Source organism: Perca flavescens, chromosome 11 (assembly GCF_004354835.1).
Source record: "Perca flavescens isolate YP-PL-M2 chromosome 11, PFLA_1.0, whole genome shotgun sequence".
NCBI classification, from domain to species: Eukaryota; Metazoa; Chordata; class Actinopteri; order Perciformes; family Percidae; genus Perca; species Perca flavescens.
The window spans coordinates 13,923,159-13,945,028 of record NC_041341.1 but is presented as its reverse complement, the minus strand read 5'-3'; the positions used below and the strand labels follow the sequence as shown (position 1 = coordinate 13,945,028).

The window sequence follows — 21,870 nt, the reverse complement described above, 5'->3', positions numbered from 1 at the left end:
ATAAAAACCAACAAACATATAGACACACACACCTAATTACAGTACGTGGGAGGAAGATGTCAAGAGAGAAAGACAATGTGTGTGTGTGTGTGTGTGTGTGTGTGTGTGCAGCAGCTGTAATTACATACTATGTGTCCATATCAGTGTACAGGCTACAATAACACTGATTAAAGATTAAATCTCTCTCTCCTGTCTCTCTCTCTCTCGCTCTCTCTCTCTCACACACACACACACACAAACACACACACACACACACACACACACACACATATTAACACGACATTAAGATTGATTTATATCAATCATATACTGTAGTATATCTTATGTGTGTGTGTGTGTGTTGTATTTTTCTCTCTCTCTCTCTCTCTTTCTCTGTCCCTTACATGATGCTTGCTCGACCATGAAAAGCTCTTTGGCCTGAACTCAACTCCTCCAGGCCAAGCTGTCTGCATTTTGTGTGTGTGTGTGTGTGTGTGTGTGTGTGTGTGTGAGAGAGCGAGTGAGTGAGTGAGTGAGTGAGTGAGTGAGTGATTGTGTGTGTGTGTGTGTGTTTGTGTGTGTGAGATAGACACTGACCTGGCTGAGCAGCCTATCAGCAGTCAGGTCAGATGACATCACAGCCAATACAAACAGGCTTACAGTTAACATGATCTGTGAGTTCCTCTATCAATGATCTTCATATAAAACAGCTGGTATGGGTTATTTTGTATGGATTGCTATGTCTTAGATGAACAATAGCACATGTGCACTGTCAGTACTGAAAGGCTAAAATGATACATCAATGGAGCTGGAAGAAGTACTCAGAGCCTTTACTTAAAGTGGCTGTATGTAACTTTCAGTTTGTGTTGATTCTAGCGGCCGCTTTGGACAAAAGTGGTAGTGTTTTTACCACGCTTGCTGTCGTAAAAGTCTTTTCTTTACGGTTCTGTATTAGCGTTACCGAGTCATATAGTCGCAATGAATGTTATGCTCGGACAGAAAATCATTCATTTACAATAAGAGAATACGTTACAGATGCATCGTTGCATTTCAAGTGTTGCATACTTAGCCTGAATGTATCATGAGCTAAACCTGGTATCACTGTTACTGTGTCACTTTTAAGAGTTTGTTGTAGCAACGAACGTAATAATAACTTAGATTTATATAGCGCATTTCATGATGCCAATGGACACTTTACACAGGTACATGGGGACAAGGGAAAAGAAAATAGTAGGCCAACACAAACATGAACTAAAAGGAATATAATGTCTGCGCTAAATGGAAGGGGGACAAAATTTAATGTAGGTTACTGACGTACAACCACATTGCGCATTTTAAAGTTATTTTATGAATGAAATAGACATATTACATACCTGAGGGCCAATTCTGGGACATTTTTGAATCGTTTACAATCCCAAAATTTCCTTTTTTTCTGTGATGGTCCTGCCCAAATATCAGCCATAACTACATCAGATAACTTCTAAAATAAAATTAGAAAACAATTAGGCCTATATAAATAAATAATAAAAAAAGAATGTGTGCTCTGTGGCGCCATCTACCTACCGTAAATCATTCTGTGCCTTTGTGGGAAAAATCAGACCTGGGCAGAGGCATTAATAAAAACTACAAAAAAATGGCGTTCTTTTTACTGTAAAGGCGCTGACACACTAACCCGATAATCGGCCGTTGGACAGTCTGGCGAGGTCGGTGACTGGAGTCTGTTCGGTGTGTCGTCAGTCTGGGGGGCTGTCAGCGTTCATTTTGGCCGACCTGACATGTTCAGTCGGCGGCAGGGCAGTCGGGACTCACCCGGAAATGGCGAGCGGAATGAGGTGACTAGAGTCTCTCAAAATCTGACAAAAATCTTTTAAACTGACCTTTGTTGAGCTGAAATGAAGACAGATTCTGCAACTGCATGGCCTATTTCTCGCTTAAAATGTTTTCAATAACATGTTTCAGTGAACTATTTTAGTACAATATGAGATCGTATTCTGAACGAGCCGCCATGACAGTCTGGCTTTGAATTTCCAGAGAAAACAAACCCATGTGATGCGTTCGTCCAATAAGTTGCCGGTTTTAATTTTTTGCGCAACACTACAGATTAGCGCCGCCTGCTGTTATGGAGACGTATTACGTCTCGTCTCTTTGGTGTGTTCTGAGGCACTTTTGGGACCAACTCGGGGAGACTGATCAGTCGGACTGGCTTTTCTGCTGACGGTTGGCCGTCTGGTTGGTGTGTAACTGCCATAAGTCTTATTTCCTGTTTTATGTCATTTATGATCATCAGATGAAAAATTACACTGTTTCAGAAAGTTACATATATTAGCTTTAAATGAAAGTATCAATACAATTGTGTAAAAATACTCCTTTAAATTAAAAAAAATACATAATTACAAACATGTAGCCAGGCAGTAGGAGGTGAACCAGAATTACTTGCATAATTGTTCTTAGTCTGAGGAGCTGAGAGAACCATTTACATTCATACTAGTAAGTGAATATATGCTGTATAAAGAGTATGTGCTCTAACTGAATACACTCATAGTTGTGTTTTCTCCTCAGTGGCAGTTAGTGACCACTAGGAGGCAGAATTAACAGTCATACACACTCACACCCACACACTCCCTAATTAAAGAAGTGAATTCCCATGATCCACATCAGTACAAATGAAGAGATTAACTCACGTGCGACTAATAACGTTCACAAAATTAAAGCTACTCTCCTCTCTTAGTTTTCAGTATTTGCTGTGGGCAAAGCTGAAGCCAATGTGCTTTGACTGTCTAATGCGTTGTACAGCAGCAATAATGAATATGAATATAACGTGTGAAACATTTGGTGAGGGTACTGAAGTTTATTTTTTTCACAGAGTAAAATGTAGTTTTACTGAGATTTTGTGTGTGTGTGTGTGTGTGTGTGTGTGTGTGTGTGTGTGTGTGTGTTTGTGTGTGCGTGTGTGTGTGTGTGTAGACTAGCTCTAATTAGCTCTCCTGGGCTAATCAAGGTCAGTATGTTGTCCTGCTGATACCTTGTACATAATGACAAATGTACGTTATTAATAGACACATATTGTTGTGTGTGAAATGGAGAGATTGGGCAGGTGTTGATGTGTGGTTTTGCGTTGATGTATTCAGCTGTGTATGAATAGACCCTGCTGACAGATTCACACACTCATGACAGTAGGCTCAGAGGAGGGGGGAGTATGTGACCAGATTTGAACCTGTGATGCTGCACCACATGACCCACATCTGTGACCACCGACCAGTAGACAACAACTTGTAATAAAATATGTGTCTATAAGGTCTAGATAAAACTGGGCTAACAGAACTAGAAGACTCGTAGGACTAGTCAAGATTAAAACTGGTAGGGGACAAGTTGTTGGTACAGTATGAAACATAGAAAATATAGTTAGGACTGGTTGGATTAATAGACACTCGGTTGGACTGGTGAACCCGTAGCTCTAGAGAATAAGAAGGACTTGTAGATGACTGGTAGAGTTCTTTTCCAGTCCTGTTTATTTGTCATTTTAGTTTTCTTGTTTTTGAATCATTTTAATTTACTTGCTTGCTTATTTTTGTCTTTCACTCAATTCTTTTCCTCTTTGTCTTTTAATACAGTGTCTCTTCTATTGGTCCCTCTTGATTCCTTTGTTAAATTATTCGTTGTTTTTTTTATTTGCTGTTTTTGTCTGTTTTCTTTCGTTCTTGTACATATTCATTCTGCATTTTGTTCTTGTGAATTAAATAACTAATAGCTTGTATCCTTCTCTCCTTTTAATCACGATGCCATGAACTGGCTGATAGAGCGTGAGCAACACAGAGATAGAGAGACTGTGAAAAAGGGATTTCCATTGAGACAGAGTGGCTGTCATCACCGCTCACCCTAAATACCATCACCTCAGTGATTCAGATACACTGTACACTCTGTATCTTTCTCGCAGTGTGTCGGTCGCCATCCTCTATCCACACAAGCGTTCCATCAGACAGACAGTCAGGTGGCGATTCTCTGCTGTTTAGTTTGGGTTTCCTCTTCTTTGCTTTTTGTTATTGGGGAAGCAGATGATAGAGGGGAGAGGGAGGAGGAAGAGGAGAAGGAGGTGAGACAGCTGTCTCCCTGTCGATGATGTGGAGTAGTTTCCTGGGTCAAGGTAGGAAATCCGTCTTTTGTCCATTTGTGTTTGAGCTCCACATTTAGCTGCGTAGGTTTTCAATGCAATCGTCTTTTTTTGTATCAGTTATGTGTGAGTGTGTTTTTTAGTTTTTTTAGTTTTTTGTTTTTTTTGGGGGGGGGAGGTGGACTTGATCCTTGACTGAGGTTCTCGATCCTTGACTGAGGTTGTAGTCTCTCTGCTCACAATGTGAAAACTGTCAGTGTCACACATTATCAGCTGCTTATCAGAAGTTTATTATAATTATTGTGTGACGATTATATTCACATCACAACAAAATATCAAATTTTCTTGGGTGTTGTTTTCTACTTTGTTGTGTCATTACAGTTTATTGGAACAGTCAATCAGTACATTTCTATTGATCTGCCTTTGTTTGAAGCTAAACAGTGTTTTCTCTTGGCTTATGTGTAAAAGTTGTGGTTTTGATAAAGAGAAGATGTGATGAAGGCTGATGGAAGCTGATTTAAACTATAAAGGATGTTGTTAGTCATTAGTTTTGATGGTATTTGGTCATAAACCAATGTATTTGTATTTATTTTTCACAAAACAACACAAATATGAGCTTCATGCTGGTGCTATGAAAAGTCAAGGGATCACTGCAGTCAACAAGATTCACCCTCTGAGGACCATGCATGTCTATTGAAAATTTCACAACAATCCATCGAACTGTTGTTGAGATATTTCAGGGCTCTGGACCAAAGTGGCGGACTGACTGACAGAACAACATTGCAGTCCAAAATCTGTTTCAATCAGCCATCATTTCTCTTTCTCAGTATTAGGGTTGCAGATGTGAGGAAAATATGCGATATGCGATAACGTTGTTGAATAATGCGATAACGATATTACTTGCGATAAACAGATATTAAAGTGTACTCAGTTCTGCATTTCTGCTGCTTTCATTCTGCTAAAATACACATTGCTTGTTGACTTAGGAATTTATTTTGCAACATTATTTTATTGAACAAATTATACATTGAATTAAATATAAATAAAAGACACCACTAAAAAATAGTTACATTTTAAATTGTAGTTTTGTACTGATATTTTCTTTCAACTAACAAAAAAAACCTCTGAGTGTCTATTGCGATATGTAGCAGCCTTTAGTGATGTGTTTATTGCGCAAGTTAGACTTAAACTTAGACTTAGACTTCTCTTTATTGATCCCTTTGGGATGACTCCTGCAAGGAAATTAGATTTCCAGCAACAGATTTTAGCATCTTAATTAGATTTCCAGCAGCAGATTTTAGCATCTTAGTTGATATTGCGACGGCGATAAAAAAACAATATATAATTTGCAGCCCTACTCAGTATGCCAACTTTTCCACCTTGATGAAGTGCAGATGGAAATGTACCTGCTATGGATAGTCTCTCTGATACAAACGGTACAACACTGCAGCTTCTCTTTATTTGCTCACTCTTAAATGTGATTATTTGTGTACTAAATATGGAAGTCTGACGTTTTCCAGGAATATCATCAGCTAAATGAACATTAGGGATCCTTACATGCAGAGAACTTCTAGAATATTCCTGGGAGAAACTGAATATTTGATAGGGAGAAAATAAAAGATGCGATTGGTCAAGACTTCCTGTCTGTCTGACATTCCTCTCATTATAGATATAGCGTGACTGCTGTGATTACCCACACACTGCTGCTTATCATCTCAGCACAGTGTGTGTTTGTCGCTTTCTAACACACATGCACAATTGTTTCTCTTGTCCGGTTTTAGTTCTGCAGATTAAACCTGAGCTTTATCCCTTACTTTTCTCTTTTAGAGATCATCTGTTTTTCTCTGAAAACAAATAATACAAAATCATAAACACGAGTTAATGCAAATTCAATTTACTTTAAAATCAGGTTCTGTTGTCTCTTTGGTTCTTCAGGTGTACTGGTAGAGCTCACAGTTGCCTGCAAAGAGATTTAAGACTGGTTTGTTTTCTTAATTATATTAATATGATTACATGTTACAAACAGGTTGGATACTGCACTCATTTATGTACATTAAATACATTTAGGCACATACTGTACATATATACACACTTACACATACACAACACATGCACTCAGCCATACATATACGTTCACACAGACATGATCGAGCATACATACAGGGAGTGGTCAGATGTTCAGTAAACTAGTCATCTGTCTGTTTGAAAAGAAGAGAACACGCTGGTTCAAAATTCATACTTTTCCATTCGATGTATTCTGTGTTTTTTTCTCCAACTTTTCAGGATTCTGAATTAATCATTTTTATCTTGACCAGTTGGACGTTTTACCAGAAATGCTGTGCTTTTAAGTACAGACTTTTTTTTAAGCTGCTTCTATAAAACTTAGACTTTTAGCCAAAATGTGTTTAATAATTTGCATGATATGTACTTAATTAGCATTAACTTCCCCACAGTTTCTCCAGCACTTAGAGCTTAATCCTCTTTTATATTTTAGGAATAATTTCTGGGGTCAAGAACTCATATTTATTTTCCAAGCAAATACTCTCCAAAATATATTTTGCATTTTCTTGTTGTTTGTTTATCACACCCTCTGGTGTGTAAATGCCTTAACTCTGAACTAAGAGCAATGTTTCCATGGAAACAATCAGAAACTGATGAATTTCTCCATGAGGCAAACTTGTTCTGCTGGAGTGAACAGAGCTGAGTGATTTGACGCTGGTCAGTCATGATTTTCAGTCTGAAAAAAGTTTTTATTTACCAAAAAGCCATTGCAAGTTAATGAGTTTAGACATCTTTCTGAATTCTAGATAGAGCTCAGCCATGGTCGAAGTCTATCCTTGTGAAACTGGTCCCAGTTTGCTTAGTTTGGTGTCATTTTTTTCCCTGCACTGTCGCCTCTTTCTGTCAGAACTAGATTTATTCAACACATAGATAAGAAGAAGAAAGTTTCGCTGGTGCTGCCAAAAATGATTTTTTTTTTTTTTTAAATTAGATGTTTCCCAAAAGGGACAGATCAGATAAAGAAACACTGCTGCATTTTATTTTCCACTGTGCCAAGTTTTTTTTTTTTTTTTTTTTTATAAAATACCTTTTCTTGTGCTAATATTTATTATTATTATTTTGTCCAGGCCCATTATTTTGTCCAGGCCCATGCTAAACATGCTGGAATAAAATAATTTTTTTTAAAGGTTTTTAGAACCTGAGTAGATTTTTTTCCAGAGCAAGAGATATGTTTTAATCTACTGGTCAGAAAATTTAGCATTTTTTATCTCCGCTACTGGAAAGACTAATTCAAAGAATGGCTAAATCATCGGTATGTTGTTTGTTCTGTCCAATACTTTAACATATGTTGGTTTGGCTCTAATCAGGCGATTGAGCTGTTTTCTTTCTACGGAGTCTCAGACTGGCGCTCTAATGTCTGCTTTCATATATCTGGTCTGATATGTGTGTGTGTGTGTGTGTGTGTGTGTGTGTGTGTGTGTGTTATTTTGGATGAAGAAGGATCTGAACGTGACCTACTTAAACACACACACATACAGGCTTGTTATGCTAATGTGAGTGTTTCTCTGCATAATAATAATGCAGTGTGATGTCTTATGCTGCCGTCAGCAGAACCACTCTATGTCATTCTCCCGCTCTCCCTCTCTGTGGATAAGGAATGTGTGATGCAGATGAAGGTAGTAAGACGGGTTCTCCTCCCAGTAGGATCACTGGTGTATTAATACCCTGCGTTCTTCCAGGCTTCATCTCAAGCTGCAGTGATTTCATCTGCAGTAGGAAGCCATTGAGGGATTATGTCACTGTACTGTAAGAAGCACAACTGGGCCCGTAAAGTCTCCATTTGTACCCACTTCCTCCTCTTTGGACCAAAAAGTCAGTTGTACTTAGGGAGATATTTTTTTTCGCCGCATCCTAAACGCACCCCCGTTCAAATGAATTGGAGGACTGCCGTTTTCACCTGATTGGGTGTGAATGCAGCCTTATTGCTGTTTGGTCAGTGTTTCTTGGAGTCAGTTACAGCGAATAACTGAAACATCTGATATCACTCTTCATTTAATTTTAAGTGACTATATGTAACTTTTACACATTTCTGAAACTGTGTAATGTTCCATCTGATGATCATAAATGACATGTAACAGCAAACGAGACTAACAGTGAAAAGAACGCTATTTTTATATAGTTTTTATTAATGCCTCTGCCCAGGTCCCACAAAGACACAAAATGATTTCCGACAGGTAGACACCTCTACAGTTAACACATTCTGACAGATCACAGATTGCGGTGTATCACTGGAAAAGCCTGTGTTAGTATATCCAGCCATGCAAGTAAAGGGTGGCAGGAGAATTCTTTATATAGGCCTAATTGTATTTCAGAAGTTATCTGTTGTAGTTATGGCTGATACTGGGGCAGGGCCATCACAGAAAAGAAGGAAATTAAACTAAGAACAACTTAAAGCTAAAAGGGAAAGTGACAAGACAACCGGCAAAACCGAGTCACACTCGGGCTTTCAACAGATATAGACAATTACAGGATTGTAAATGATTCAAAAACGTCCCAGAATTGGCCCTCAGGTATGTAATATGTCTATTTCATTCATAAAATAACTTTACAATGCACAATGTGGTTGTACGCCAGTAGCCAACATTAAATTACGTCCTCCTTCAATTTAGCGTAGACGTTTTATTCCTTTTAGTTCATGTTTGTGTTGGCCTACTATTTTCTTTTCCCTTGTTCCCCTGTACCTGTGTAAAGCGTCCGTGGGTTTCATGAAATGCGCTATATAAGTTATTACTACGTTGGTTGCTATGACAATCTCTTAATGCTTTGGCCCGTGACACAGTGACAGTGATACCCGTTTTAGCTCACGATAAATCCAAAGTAGGCTATGTTATTGTATGCAACACTTGAAATGCAGTGATGCATCTGTAACATATTCTCTTATTGTAAATTAATGATTTTCTGTCTGAGCAAATTTATTCAACGCGACTATATGACCTCTCGGTAGCACTAACTCTTTACGACAGTAGGTGTGGTAAAAACACCACCACTTTTGTCCAAAGCGGTCACTAGAATGAACACAAACTGAAAGTTACATATAGCCTCTTTAATGTGTGTTGTATTAACTGTGAACCAGCTGGTTTTGTGTGTGTCTCTTTCTCGCACACACTGTGCTCTGTGTAAGAGGAGACGGTATGCACACACACACACACACACACACACACACACACACACACACACACACACACACACACACACACACATACACACACAGAAGTAAATGCAGAAGAGTAATTTAAACTTTAATCCTCCAATATAATCTGTAAATAGTGTGTGGTCGTCTTCTCTCTCTCTCTCTCTCTCTCTCTCTCTCTCTCTCTCTCTCTCTCTCTCTCTCTCTCTTGACAGATTGACAGATGATTAGCAATAATATACAATAATATGCAAATATCAACAATCGAATCAAATACATAAAGGCATTAAATAACAATGAATACATTTATAATAATAAATGGCCAACTGTAATTCTTTTATTGATGTAATTACTCAGAAACATTTACTACTGAGCTTGTTTCTCTTCGTGTATGACAACAGTCTACATATTTTGCAGCAAATACTTGGGTAAGGGTTAGGGATCAGGGAGACGGGAAAACTCAGACTATAGTATATTATTTATTTTTTCCAAGAACACCTCTCTCAAATCTTTACAATATAGAAAGAAGTGAGATTCGCTCTGAACCTCTCTTTTATGACAGTGAACACAGCCTGCCCCCGGATAGCCTGTTCTGCCTTTCTATGACCAGGCTGTGTTCACTCAGTTTTTCTTAGTTTTCTATCGGTCACAGTGGTCTCTATCTTCCTGTTTCTCTCTCAGTGTGTATTTCTCTCTCTCTCTCTCTCTCTTCTCTCTCTCGTCCCCAGGGATAGAGTTTCTTCTCTGTGGAAGAAATGGCAGCAGGGGATTAAGGAGTAATACACGCACACACACACACACACACACACACACACACACACACACACACACCTGATGCTCAGAGTTTGTGGGTTCAGATAGCAATGACACATGCCACTCTTAGTCCAGTCACCTGATACACACACTCACACACACACACACACACACACACACACACACACACACACACACACAGAGTAGTGGGTGTGTTTGGCTTTTGCTCTTTGGTTCGTAAGAAGATGTGAGCAAAGTAACACAGGCAGACTCAAGAACAGCAGAGTACAGTGGTCGACAGATTAGAGTACAGTAGAATACATACAGACAGAAAGGGGAGAAACAAAGTAAAGTAAATCTGGATCGAGATAAAGAAAAAAAGACGTCTGGTTCAGGTAGGAACCTTTAATTTAAATAATTGCCATCATCTTCATCGCCATCCTCCGCCTTCCTCATCCTCAGCCTTCATCCATTCCTGCTATCTGTGTGAGAAATGTCTTTCGCTGCTGTCGGTTTCACTTTAACGGCAGCCGTTCACATCACTTCACAGTCTGATTAACAGCACCAGATGTTTCTCTTGTCTCTGCCTGAGTTGGATGATGATATAAGGAAGCAGTAATAATGATAAGCACAAATGTTCTCCAGCACACCATTCACACCTTTATTCACCCAACTCTGAAATTAGTTATTCAATATCAAGAGATGGAAGAGATTTGAATATACTGAGTTTTGAAAAATGAGGTTGAAAGAAACCCATGGGGTTGCTTCCTATTATTATATTGTTCTTATCGCTTTCCAAAGACTTATAAGACTGCAGAATGCTCCCTTTATTATATATATATATATATATATATATATATATATATATATATATATATGGATATTTATAAGGACTTCTCTGAGACTATTATAGCATGAGCTTCCAAAGTGTAGCTTACTCTAACCAGACGAGGTTTCATTTTGAGCTTACATTTGAATTTGAATCCCCCTTGTCACATTTGATAATCTTTTGATTGTTTTTTTTTTAACGGTTTTGTACACATTTTTGTAATTTTTCTATAACATAGTTGTTGCTTTTGTGATACATTTTATATGTATAGAGATGAAGCAGTGTTGGAAGAAGTATTCAGAACTTTTACTTAAGTAAAAGTAGCAATACCAGACATTGTTAAAATTGTTACAAGTAAAAGTACTGCATTTAAAATATTTCATAATTAAGTAGAAGTACCTAAATATGGTGAATGCAGCCTATGTAAAGTATCAAAACTCATAATGCTGAAAATTGTTATTATTAATTATAATTATTTTGATGCATTCATTTGTAATTAGTCGAGCTGATTCGAACTATTTCATAAACTGTTGGGTTGTTTAATATACTCAACGTACTAAACGCGTCTACTTCGCTGCTGTGCATTATCAAAAATATTATGCTTACATGTGAGTGCTGACGACTTTATTTGCTAGTTGTATGATTTTTGAGTCGGCACCCATTAGATTCCACAGATATGTATGTTTCTGTGTGTGTGCGTTTTGCTCACTGGTTTGTTCAAAGGTTTCACCCATTGATGGGTTAAGATGGAAATGTATTTAGCTAGTTTTATATTTATGATCATTTATTTACCTCTTGAGCATTTTTTTTATTGTCCACCAGGAGGTTTGACTTCTCCTGTTCAGATGGTGCAACTTACACCTGTATCAATGTTGAGGTACCGCTACATTTCAGCAGCAAATATTATATTATTTTTTACTTTGTCCAGCTTTTTATTTATTTTATTAATTCAGATGTATTAAACAAAACATATGATCATTAAATGATAATGCATTTGTTTTGTTTTTCCAAAAATATACTTCTTCTGAAGTCATAGTCTTAGTTAGTTTATAATTGAGTCCTAACCTACTTATTTTCATGTAAAATATGTCCATCACTGCAGTGAGAATATGCAGAATATTTCATTTGTCTTAATTCAGCAACAAGATACAGTCTTGGTCCACTTGAATTAAAAAACAGCTTGACATACTAGCAGTCAATGCACTAATACTAAAAGTGAACTAACAGATATTGTTCATGTGTTTTAAGAAAATATTGTTTCTGTTTCTGCTTTTATATTTCTTTATATTCCTTTTTTCTCCAATAGATCTATTTAAAAGCTACAATTAATTGTTGCTTTTAAGATGAACATTTTGCTTACACTTTTATGCATTAGTGACAATATTTAAATAATGTAATACATAATAATATTATATTATATTAATTTTGCTACATAATGAGTACTGTTACTGTAGAGTTTGCTGCTAATACTTCTGCACTGTTTTTGGATTGCAGGACTTTTACTTATTCACCCTGTGTTATTGATACTTTTACTTAAGTAAAGGATTTGAGCCAGCGGGTTATAAATGTCAGTCAACTGTAAGTTAGCTTGGTTGTTAACAAGAAAATAAATTCATACAGTTTATTCAGTTATTATGTTGCATGGACTCCTGTTTTTCTATGAATCATTCCTCTTATATAAAACTGAGTGGTGCGACACAGCTAATAAGTTATAATATGTTCCACTATTTTGTTTTTTTTGGCTCTTTCAGCTCTGTCAACTCAGCTTACTACTGATCAGAAACATTTGCACAGATTTAAAGTGAATATGTTAAAGCTGTAGTCTGTACAACAAAAGAGCCATGTTGATTTACCTACTTCATGCCTGCTGCAGGATATCAAATTATCATTCCACTTCAAAATATTTAGAGCGTTAACTGTTTCACTCACACACACACACACACACACACACACACACACACACACACACACACACACACACACACACACACACACACACACACACACACAGTAGTTGGTGTGTTTGACTTTTGCTCTTTGGCTCGTAAGAATAGTACTGCAGTTGAAACACAAGTTTTTATAGCCAGCTGGTTGCTATGTGCACGTTTTAGTATAATTATACTTACCTGGCACTGTGATTGTGTGTGTATGTCTATGTTAGTCTTGCTTCTTATTTATACTGATTTATTTTGGCAGTCCACCTGATCAGATGCTTTCACCCAAAAAGAGTTTTTTTCCTTTACTTTCCTTCATTTTTTCCTAACTTAAACCAACATGCAGCTGATTGAAAAAATGTTATTCAAGAGTACAACATGTCTGGAGGGTTAGGTCTTTAAAACTTAGCTCCACACCCTGGATCGCTACAAATACATTTTCATCCTGTTTGAAACACCAGAGACGATCTGTGTGCCAGGTCCTGCAAATAACTGAAAGGTTTGTCCCATTTGGATTTATAAGCCATGGGGGGATGTGAGTGATTAAATATCAGACACACTTCTTAGTAAACACTGCCATTGGCTAAGTTATGGGGGTGGTTTATGACAGATGACACAGAGCTCTATGTGTCAGATCAGTTACAGGAGCTTCAGTCTGCAGCTGACGGTACAGCCGACCACTGTGTAAGATTTTCCTTCATATGTCTTTATTGTGTGTTTGTGTGTGTGTGTGTGTGGCTGCAGTCAGACATGCCTGACTGCAGCCACAATCATAAATCTTACCTCAGCAGATAAAACTGGACTGACCAACAGGAAACTGGACACTTCGAATTAGAAAGGGTTTACAATGAATTTATAGACCATTTAATCTCAGCAGCTGCTGATGTCAGCAAACACAGTACCTGTAAAATAAACTTTGAACATTTAGAATTTAAAAACAGCAGATGAAATAAAAAAGCAATTCATTTCAATGGATTCACTGTGATTAGTGGATAGCTCTGCCCATCTTCAAACTGAGCAGAGCTCTTCATCAGCCAGGATAAGTATGAGTATGCAGGGGCATCGACCTCCCATGTCGCCGTATTTAAACGACTCCACATAATAGGAATAGTTTGTGATAAGTCTAATTTTCCTGTTAGTGACCAAGCTGACTAGCTAGCCAGCTCTGACAACTTGTTTCCACCTTCAGTATCTCTTCATTGATTGAAATTATGAATAATCCTGAGCATTATATGCTAGAGGGGAGTAAACATATAAGTATAGTGAAAATACAAAGATTGACTTTTGCATTACTTACTTTTCTCTTACTATGTCTATTGTGACCATCATGCAAATACAAAACCCCAAGGCAAATTCCTTGTATGTGATTTGATTTACACCACTCAGCTTGTAAACTGGTCAGTTCCAGTTTCAATATCTGTTTAAGTTTGAAACTTCTCAGCGCTTTTGTTATTTATTACGCTCTTCAGATTTGCAGGCTGCAGATGGAAAAGCGTTTCAAGAAACTTTAAACTGAGCGTGTTAGTTTGTTTAAATGTTGTGCCGCGTTTCACAGATCTTCAAGCTGAATCGCCAGCAGCCTGAAATAAAACTGTCTGGCTCGTTACTTCGTTGTTGGCCGGTTTTCAATGCTGGTTTACAGACTGTCTCCATGCGAATGCAGTAGCAGATGTGTAGCAATATTTATAGCAGCATCTTAGATCAGCAACTTACTGTAAGACAGAAGGGGAGGGTTAGTGTGTGTGTGTGTGTGTGTGTGTGTGTGTGTGTGTGTGTGTGTGTGTGTGTGTTGTAAACAGATCTCAGAGGACAGAATTACGATGACCCTGTCACCACGTCATTTATCACACACACATGAACATCACCGAAACATAATCTCAGATTCATACTAATCGTGACTCTGTTTTCATTGTCGCTCATTCACATTGTAAAAAGGACAAAATTAAGTGCAGTAACAAATACAAGCATGCAGACTGAAAATCTGCCCTTTCACACATGTAACACACAAAACGAAATTGTCTGTGTCAGACGCATTCTCACTTACTGGAAATATTCTAGATTTTTTGATTTGGTTTTGGCGCCTGGGTAAAGCGTGCGTGAGGCAGGACATGACGCGAATTACACTGCGGTCATGTAGCCGGTTCGTAATTTGGTCATAAACAACTAAGTCTCTTGCCGTGCCCTGAATTTGTCTGATGATTTTGGCATTGGCCCTTACCTACAGAAGTTTCTGAATCTCGTCCTCTTTCCAGTTAGTCATTTTCGTTGCCGTCTTTGTGTAAATCACCCTTCTTCTTCACCCTAGAATGTATGTTATCTTTCGGTTTCACGCCAGCGGCATGATAGAAATGTCAAAAACACGCCCACTAGCTCGCTGTGACAATGACCTGCTCTATTCGCACATGGGCTCAATAGGACATTACACACATTGTACTAGGGAATTTGCATTCTTACATACATTCTTACTGTATTATTGAAAGTGAACCTTTATTTTGGCAGGTCCACCAAGCTGACACATTACACCATCTTTAAATAGACACTAATCTGAATTTATAATCATAAATAATATCCCATCTAATTACACAGTGACAGTGATCTGAGCTGTTGTGTGTCCGGCTACATGTGTTTGATTACAGGTCTGTGTTGAGTCATGCTGTTCTGAACTTAATAATGAGCTTTAGAGATAAATGCAGACAATGACTCATAGCTCTGCTGTATGAGGATAAACTCAGACAACAGCATCATGGCACACTGCTAATTCACAGCTATCTTAAAGTCAGTTGGAAAACACACACCTGACCTGGCTTGGCCTGGTCTGAGTACAAAAACCAAACCTCTCAATCAAGTTTATTCAGATAAACATTTAAAACGGTCTATCCTCATCAGCAAGGGTTAAAACTGGATTCAACACATGTCGCAATGGATTAAAGTTCATTTAGAATGGGTATTAAGGCGTTTACAGTGGGATGGGATGGGTTAAGGCCAGTGTTGGTCATCTTACTTTAAAAAAAGTTATTAGTTACAGTTACAAATTACTTCTCCCAAAAAGTAATTGAGTTAGTAACTCAGTCATCACATTGTAAAAGTAATTAGTTACTCAGCAAAGTAACTGTGACGTTATTTTTTATGTTCTATAACGCCATTACGTTCTATAACATTAACTGATTGATGTGTTCAGCTTGGCCTTGGTCACCTGTTGCTGACCCGAAAAATCGAGCGTTGCTTGTTTTAACAGAGTGGCTCCGTCTCCTTCGCTGGAGCTCCTGCTAGCTGCGTTACTTGGGGTTGGGTTAGCAGCAGCAACAAGTGTCGTGTTAGCATGTGTTGATGTGAGGGGCTTCATAAGATTCAAGTTGCTTGAGGCAGACGTGGATAAAGTCTTTTTTTCTGGACATAGCGTGCATGTTCCATAAACATTCTTGCCTTTAATTTCAATGAGCGAGAAGTAGTGCCGGTACTTCCAGTTCGAGAACGCTACCTTTGAATTTCCCTGGCTCGTCGCTGTCTTGTGTTTAGTGGTAGTCAGAGCCTGCAGTCATATGCAACGGTGTCATCATCCCCCCTGCTCTCTCCAGGCAGCTAATGTCACCTCGCGCTTCATTCAACCAAATTGTAGTAACGCGCCACTTTACATTCTCAGTAACGATAACGGCGTTGCAACAATGGGAAAAGTAATTAATTAGATTACACCGTTACAGAGAAAATAACGCCGTCATACTTAAACACTGTTACTCCCAACACTAGTTAAGGCATTAAGACTGGGTTAGGATTGGTTACAAAACATTAGGTTAGTATGGGTTATAAGGCATTTGGAGTAGGTTATATAGAATTTATATTGGGTTAAGATGGGTTATAACGCATTTACATTAGGTTAGTATGGGTTATAAGGCATTTGGAGTAGGTTATATAGAATTTACATTGGGTTAAGATGGGTTATAACGCATTTACATTAGGTTAGTTTTAAGGCATTTAGAGTGGGTTAAGATTTGTTATAAAGCATTTTGAGTGGGTTCAGATGGGTTATAAGTCAGTCTGAAAACACAGACAGCTGGCCTGGCCCCAAAACAGCCTCTCAATCCAGTTTATTCAGTCAGTCATCAACATTTAAAGCTTTTTTAGAAACCCTCATCTGCAAGGGTTAGAACTGGATTTGGATGATAGTGCATTTAGAATGGGTTATGGCAGCCTTTCTCAAACGTTTTTGTGCCAAGGCCCAGTAATATTTGGCCCTCAACCCCTGGGGCCCACTTATGTAATTTTGCGGGGAAAAAAGAAAGAAACTTTAATATATTATTTACAGTTATAATAATAGATAGCGCAGAGGTTAAACAAGCACTATAGTGGCCCAACGTTTGCCAGTATCCACCCCCCTGGTGAGATGGCACAGACATCTGGACTAATCACAGCTGGCCTGGCCACCCAAAGGTATATTATTTCCAGATTAAAAAAAAAATGTTGAGCATTATCGGACATACTGAATGGGTTGGATTGCAAGCATTTATAATTCGTCAGACTAGTTTATAGTGTATTTAAAATGGCATAGAATGGGTTGACTTAACTTAACTTGGATAGATGGACAAAACCAATAAGACCAAAACCTTCTCCTCTTCTGCCTTTTCTTCTTCTTCTTCCTCCTCCTCCTCCTCCTCCTCCTCCTTCTTCTTCTTCTATGTCAGGGCTGATTCAGTTGCTCTCAGTGTTTCCACCCACACTTTGTTGTTATGAAATAATTCACTGCAGAGCTTCTACAAGCTGTGACTATAACATACACGGATAGAGTATGTGTATATACAGTATATGTAACACCTCCTCACATTAAATTTGGATTCAGACTTCAGAGATAGCACTACTTTTGCTGAAGCAGCCCCTTTCACCGCATGAATTTCACAAAAATAATGTGTTGATACGACTCTTAGTGGATTTAGTTACTTAGTGGAACAGAAGGATATAGACTAAAAAGTGAAGAAAATTATAGAAATTATTTCTGCCTAGGTTTTTGGTTGGGTTTGTCTGTTTTTCAGTCAGCAGGATTACGGAAAAACTACTGGACTTATTTTAATAAAACTTGGTGGAAGGTGTATAGGCCAAGAAGAACCCAAAAAAGTGAAACAGCTCTGTGTCACAGGGCGGATACACAAATTATTTTTCACATTCGTTAATATTGAGAGATAGGGCGTTTGTGCTGCATTCATGTGGTGTTGGAATAATCAGAAAAATAATTTCTCAGCTCTCAAAATTGCCTTGGCAGAGGTCTGTGCTCTCTGAGTGCCCTTCTAGTTTTTCATGTTATCCAGCAGTGGTTGTGTCTTCAAAGGTATTTTCATGATCTCAAAGATGTTTCCCGTTTGCCTGGATTGATAAAATGTCTTCTCTAACCCACCTTTAATTGCAATATTTCCACAGAATAAGCATACATTATTTATGTATGATCCATTGAAAAAGATCAAATTGGTGCAGTCTGTACAGTCTGTAGAAATGTTATATTAAACATTGGTTTCGCCCTGGGAAATTATTTTATCATTTCAACCAGAAAGTTCACTTGTATGATCACAAAGTGTTTTAATATACACAGAAGGCTCTCTCTCTGTCTGTAAGAACATCTGAAGTATTAAAAATGTCTTGTCAATGTCAATGCGTTGAATGATTTTAAAAGGACATCTTCCTTTTTTGATGTTAAACAGAGAACCAATCACTTCCAGTCATGTGCCAGGAACTAAAAAGCACACAAATCAATATTAGTGTCATGAGCTCAGTTATTGGAAATCAATCATTCAAACTCTTTCTCTCTCTCTGTTTCCAGGTGGTGGGTGTGGTGCAGTGGGCGGGACATTGCCAGGGCTAATTGGCGCTAATGGTCCCTCGGTAATGATGAAACCATTCCTGTCGTTTCCTGTCGAGACGACATCACCAGTCGGACTGTTCCCAAACTTCAACACGGTAGTGTGTGTGTGTGTGTGTGTGTGTGTGTGTGTGTGTGTGTGAGGGACAGTAACAGTGACAAGGTGTTGTAGCTGCAGGCGTTACAGGCTGACTGTGGTAAAGAGACAAGAGTCAACACACTGTCATCACTGTTCAGCCATTCCTGAGCAGGCTGGTGATCTCTGACCTCTGTGTGAATCCTACAGATGGACCCGGTGCAGAAAGCTGTCATCAACCACACCTTTGGCGTTACCTTTATACCCAGGAAGAAACAGGTCGTCTCATGCAACGTCTGCCAGCTGAGGTTTAACTCTGATGTAAGTGTCTCTGTTTGTGTTTAACTTGTATCATTTTTCAGACTTTTCCAGTCAGTTTGATTATGTTTCTTTGATAAACTTCTTGGTCCTGCTGCGATCAAAATGTTTGAAGCACATTCAAAGTAATAGTGTGACATTTCTGGAAATCCTCTAATTATTGGTCTTCCTCAGAGTCCGATGATAAGATTGATATCAGTTTCATCTCCTATTGTTCTGTCCATCCAGGGCATGGTTTGCCTAGCTTCTCACAAAGACTGCAAGCAAGGGGAAACTGCTAGCCTAGAAAATAAATGCACCCACTAACAACTAACTCAAACCTTGCAACGCCACAATATGGACAGTAGTTTTGCGTAACTGTGCCCAGCAGTTGCTGGTCAACAAATAGCTCCAACGCTAACTGCTGCTAAAACTAACTACAGCTTTGGAGTTGTTGGAAGGTGTATTTGTTCTATTTTGATGGAGCTAGGCTAGCAGTTCTTCCCTGCTTCCAGTCCATGTGCTTAAGGCTTAACATACTGAACCTATGTCTGTAGCTACACTTAGAGATGAAATTGATATCCATCTTCTCATCTAAATTTGTAGAAGACAGAGAGAAAGATGATTTCATAAAACGTTGAATTGTTCCTTTAACATAGATACCCTTCCTATCCTTGTTAGCTAGCATTTAAGCTAAAATGTCAACCTTAGCTCTCATTAGCAACTAGGGTTATATCCACGATGTTCCAGTTCTGGGATTTCTCCGGTGCCGCACAAAATGACGCCAGATGCTTGTCTTTTCGCCGTCCGTTTCCTTACGCTTTCTTAGTGTTGGAGGACTATCGTTAACTGTTTCTCAGATCTCTACAGGGTAAACTGAGACAGCTAGCTAGACTATCTGTCCAATCTGAGTTTTCTCTCGCATGACTAAACAACTTTTGAACGTACACGTTCCACCAAAACTAGTTCCTTCCCGAGGCTATTTTGCAGGGGCTCTGTGCGGAGCTTATCGCCGCCCATGATGATTGTGATTGGTTCAAAGAAATGCCAATAAACCAGATGCTGTGTGGACTAGCCAGACCCTCCTCCACGGTGCTGTGGAGGAAGGTCTGGCAATGCGAGACTAATTACCAATCAATCTCAGTGGTTTCATTACTGGGGAATGAATAAAACAGTGTTAAACAATCAGAACACAATTTAACATGGAGAGTGCTCTCAAATTAACATTTGCTTGCTAGCTAATGCCGGCATTACTTGTTATTGTTTGAGGTCTGGTCTTGACTAACTCTTTAAATCTCTGGTTGATGGCAGTTCATATCATCCTCAGGAGTCCTACCAGGACCTCACAGAGTTTTATGATTTGTGACGCTGAAAATTACAGGGTATTCTCACTTTTTTCACTTTTGATGAAGCTATAGGCTAGCATTTTCCCCATGCTTCCAGTCTTTTTGCTAAGCTAGGCTAAATACACTCTGGACCTACTGTATCTCTGGACACACAGAGATGGAACTGATATATTGTACATCTTATCATCTACGTCTCGATTGCTTGTTAGCTATTATGCTATGTTTACTAGATGTTAGGCTACTTTACAAATACTAGCTCATTAGCAACTACAAATCTGTGGTTACCGAATTGGGGAAATAATTAAAACGGTTCTGAACAGTCAGAATATAATGGAACATACAGTAGTGCTCTAAAATTTACATTTAGTTTGCTCGCTAATATTAGTTCTCCCTTATTGTTGATACTTGCATTGTAATCCTGATTTACAAAGCACATAGATTAAACTGACTGAAGTTTATGTTGGACTGTTCCTTTAAAAGATTTCCTACAATTTTTGTCTGCAGAGAACTACTAAGGAACATACTACAACTTTGTGAGGCTTGTTTTTGTTTAGTGGATGATCCTGTCAGACATTCCTTTAAAACAGCAGGTGTGTAATCAGGTTTACTGTACCTAACATCTATATTATTACAGTGCTGTGATACAGCTCATCCACATAATGACTGCTGAGAGGTAACAAGCTGCATCGTTAGTGACATGCCAGTCAAACATGACTAATTCATGAGCTGTTTAAGTTATTCATGAGTGAACATAAAAACAAGAATTACTGTTGAGGAAAGGAGACGAGGAGAGGGGTACAAAGGGCAGCATTAACTCAGTCTAATAAACTGAATAAAAGCTGAGTCATGGAGCTTCTAGACAGTCACATGAGGACACTGTTAACCTGGAGGTTTGTGTACTGAGTCAACACACTGTCACTCTGGGCTTGTTACACTGTGTGGTGACAACTTCTAAGATAAGATTTTGTCTTGGACAAACAAACAATGCTTGAAAAAATTGAAAAAGTCTGAACTTCATCTAAATTGTTCATACACAATTCTGGTTTCACATTTCAAGTCCATATACATCCCAACACATAGGCTCTCCAACTCCTGGTGTTTGATGTACAGGCTGAGTAGACCTAAAATACTACAATCTTCACCTAGCAAGCTATCTGTATCTGCATATCTTATTGTGAAAAACACACATAAATGCACACATACAGTCAATTATTGCAAGTATGTCAAATTTGTTATTTGTTTAGTACTTTGGTTTATGATTTAATACCTTCAGAATGAATGGCATTCTTCTGAGCTGACCCTTTCTGAAGTGCAAATTAGCAAATGTTAGCATGCTAACTAAATTAAGATGGTGAACCTGGTAAATATTACCTGCTTAACATCAGCATGTTAGCATTGTCACTGTGAGCATGTTAGCATGCTGACAGCATTTAGCTCAAAGCACCAGCCTGACAGAGCTGCTAGCATGGCTACAGACTCTTTGTCTTGTTTAGACAGCAGACATTACAGATAAAAGTT

At 38.4% G+C, this 21,870-nt stretch overlaps 1 protein-coding gene across 4 annotated transcripts in view; it reads left to right on the top strand.

Annotated features, from left to right (window-relative positions):
• Positions 1-21,870, top strand: part of znf385b (zinc finger protein 385B) — a 57,275-nt gene that overhangs the window by 28,152 nt on the left and 7,253 nt on the right. For 2 of the 4 annotated variants that reach the window (XM_028591089.1, XM_028591090.1), the window contains exons 7-8: positions 18,595-18,731; positions 18,920-19,030. In XM_028591089.1, the coding sequence (XP_028446890.1) occupies positions 18,595-18,731; positions 18,920-19,030 (248 nt within the window). Of the gene's footprint in view, positions 1-3,902; positions 4,121-10,386; positions 10,427-18,594; positions 18,732-18,919; positions 19,031-21,870 lie in introns of those variants that run through there. The other 2 variants (XM_028591091.1, XM_028591092.1) reach the window with 2 other exon arrangements.